The sequence below is a fragment of the Poecilia reticulata genome, linkage group LG11 (genome assembly GCF_000633615.1).
Source record: "Poecilia reticulata strain Guanapo linkage group LG11, Guppy_female_1.0+MT, whole genome shotgun sequence".
Taxonomy (NCBI): Eukaryota; Metazoa; Chordata; class Actinopteri; order Cyprinodontiformes; family Poeciliidae; genus Poecilia; species Poecilia reticulata.
In genome coordinates, this window is record NC_024341.1 from 4504015 (window position 1) to 4506965 (window position 2951).

At 41.4% G+C, this 2951-nt stretch overlaps 1 protein-coding gene across 3 annotated transcripts in view; it reads left to right on the forward strand.

The window, feature by feature from the left end:
* The window catches only part of nt5c1aa (5'-nucleotidase, cytosolic IAa), an 18478-nt gene extending 15978 nt beyond the window's left edge, over positions 1-2500 (forward strand). For 2 of the 3 annotated variants that reach the window (XM_008421388.2, XM_008421387.2), the window contains 2 exons: positions 659-843; positions 2084-2500. In XM_008421388.2, the coding sequence (XP_008419610.1) occupies positions 659-843; positions 2084-2440 (542 nt within the window). In that variant the 3' untranslated portion in view covers positions 2441-2500. Of the gene's footprint in view, positions 1-658; positions 848-2083 lie in introns of all 3 variants that reach the window. The other variant, XM_017307292.1, reaches the window with a different exon arrangement.
* The last annotated feature ends 451 nt before the right edge of the window (positions 2501-2951 follow it).

The following is a 2951-nucleotide window of genomic DNA, read 5'->3' on the forward strand; positions in this document are numbered from 1 at the left end:
ACCAAATTTTCAGTTTGTCTTGACTTTAAAAGTAATGTGCAAGAAAAAAGAAAAAAAATCAAGATTAAAATATTTTTAAAGTAGTTTTTCTCTCGTTGTGGAACTTTCTTTTTTCCTAGAAGACAGGATACAAAATTAAAAAGAAAATTATGATGTGCAAAATTTGAAAAATTTGAGTTTTTCTATTAAGTATTTCTGACTAGCACAAATATATTTCTTCCATTTCAACAACCAACAACTGACAAAGTGGAAAATATATATTTTTTGTTTTTATGTCTTGTTTTTCTTCTCACTTAAATTCTGAAAGACAAGTGAAAAATTGTCAAGTGATTCTGACAATATATTATTCTTGTTTTTTATTTTCTTACTTTTAAATTACCTTTAAAGTCCTGACAAAAAGACAAATTTGGCCAGATTTAGAACATGGCTGATCAATAAAATGTTTGCCCATTACCTTTCAGGGCTTCCGTAGTATTCAGTTTGGTTTTCAGTAACATTTGCAAATTACCTTTTTGTTTACTATAGTTATGCTCTTTTTTGGGGGGGTCAATTCTTAAAGGATACTGTTCTATTTCCCTAAAGCACTGCAAATGAATTGAACTTCCTTCAGCTGAGTGCGTGTCCCGTCCATCCCGTCTCTCTGTGTGTCTGCGCTCAGGCATCGCAGCAGCAACCATGTTCATGCCGGAGAAGCTGACCGAGGTGTCGGAGTCTCAGCTGAGGGTGGCGTTCGATGGCGACGCCGTCCTGTTCTCGGACGAGTCTGAGCGCATCTTCAAGACTCACGGCCTGGACAAGTTCTTCGAGCACGAGAAGGAAAACGAGGACAGACTCCTGGATCACGTTTGTAAAACTTTCCTTACAGTTTCTGTCTCTGACATTGCTAGAGAGGGAACCTGATGTTAAAATAAAGAAAAGATTGTTGCTTTTTTAAAAGTATTTCCAACAAACTGTAGACAAACCTCTGCAGCTATATTATTTTCATAGAATAATATAAAAAAAATATTGAGATTCAGGTTATCTTGTGTGTAAACAGTGTGCTTGAGCTACATAGTCTGGTAGACTCAGTTCGATTGAGGACCAAAGCTACGACATTTGTTACATTTTCAGCTGCTGGGGTTCACTTTCACACCGTGTCAAATTATCCAAATGGTTTGAAAAACCTGTTCCCCTCCTGGCCTGTGGTGGCGCTGAACCAAGAACTACAGTAGGAAATGACACAAAAACCTTTGAAGAAGACACTGAGCACAGCTTCCTTCTTGTAAACAAAAATTTAATAATGTCAGATTTCAGTGGATGTAGGATTTCTTCTTTTGTCTTTGGTAAAAGACCATGAACCATTTCCGGTGCTAGCGCTAGACAAGCATGTTTGTTTTAGTCGTAATTCCCCAGAATGCCTTTGTTGTCGTCCGCTTCCTGCTTTTGGAGTGGTTTTGAAGGAAAAGGTGGTTTTTTCAGCCATATCAAAATGTGTGTATTTCGCAAAACTGCAATGGAAACACTTTTTTTTTTTTTTGCATTATGCCACTTTGTAAACAGCAGCAACACGGTTATTTCTAGGTACCACATCAGTTAATCAGAAGTTGAGTTTGTGATTCGAATGTGTTGAGTCAATAGCTCTTTTGTAAAATGGCTGACTCCATTTTCCCCAAAACGCCGCATACGTAGCCGCTCCAAAGTAGACAAATCCTTTTGTCGGAGCGTCTGGATGAGACGCCAACGTCTCCTCTGATGGTTGACAGATGAGGAGCGTTGGCGCTGTGGCTGAACTGTGGATATATCTCACACAAGTGTTTACATCCTTAATTTTAATGTCTTTAACGTGAAAACGAGCTTATTCATGTGTAATTTTAATTGCATTTTGGATGTTTTGGAAATGCCACAATTGCACAATTGAGTTTTTTTCGACACTTGCAGAATATCTAATGTTGGCTTGCGTGATCCCACCTCCCCAAGTGAACCGGACATTCTAGGCAAAACGAACTAGAGTTTGATTAAAGTGGAGTAAACAGGGCTGGTGTGAATGCACCCTAAAAGAATACATAAGATGCAGCAAGTTATCATCTTCTCTCCCGCTCTGCAGGGTCCCCTGAAGGGTTTCCTGGAGGCTCTGGGGAAGCTGCAGAAGAAATTCTATGCCAAAGGCCAACGCCTGGACTGTCCCATCCGCACGTACCTGGTCACGGCTCGCAGCGCGGCCAGCTCAGGGATCCGGGCGCTGAAGACGCTCAGGGCCTGGGGCCTAGAGATCGACGAGGCGCTGTTCCTCGCCGGCGCCCCCAAGGGTCCCATGCTGGAGAAGATCCGGCCACACATCTACTTCGACGACCAGATGTTTCACGTGGAGGGAGCGGCGGAGATGGGCACCGTTGCCGCGCATGTTCCTTATGGGATTGCACAGAAATATAGCAGCCAGCAGAAGATGAGCTCAGGGAAGTAAAAAAACAAAACAAAAAACTTGACAGCAACAAAAGACGGGGGCAATATCTTGGAATGGAAGAGAAGCTTAACTTATACTGTTAAATGTTCGCAAAATGCACTAAGGTCAAGGAGAGGTCTGGAACCCGAGGTGACCTGGAGGCCAACATGACTGTCCCCTGTACAACCCAACGCCTTAGTGAGCCGTCTGCTGGAGATTTAGGAAATGTTGCCCTGCATAAGACAGCAAGTGTTTCACTGCACCTATAAATGCACTACTTTTCACTCTCCCCCTTGACTTCCTAAGAAAAACAACCCGCTTGTACAAAGATGCAACGCATCACTGTAAGTAAACCCCGTACACCGAATGTTACTGAGCTATAAGCACAAAGCAGAGACTGTTAGATTACATACAGGGTAAATGTATAACAGAGATATACTGTAGCAAATTAGTAGTAATATAGAATGCTGGAAATCATTTTGTAATTTTGATTTCAGAGAAACAAAAAAATAATGAAGAGGACTTAATTCCT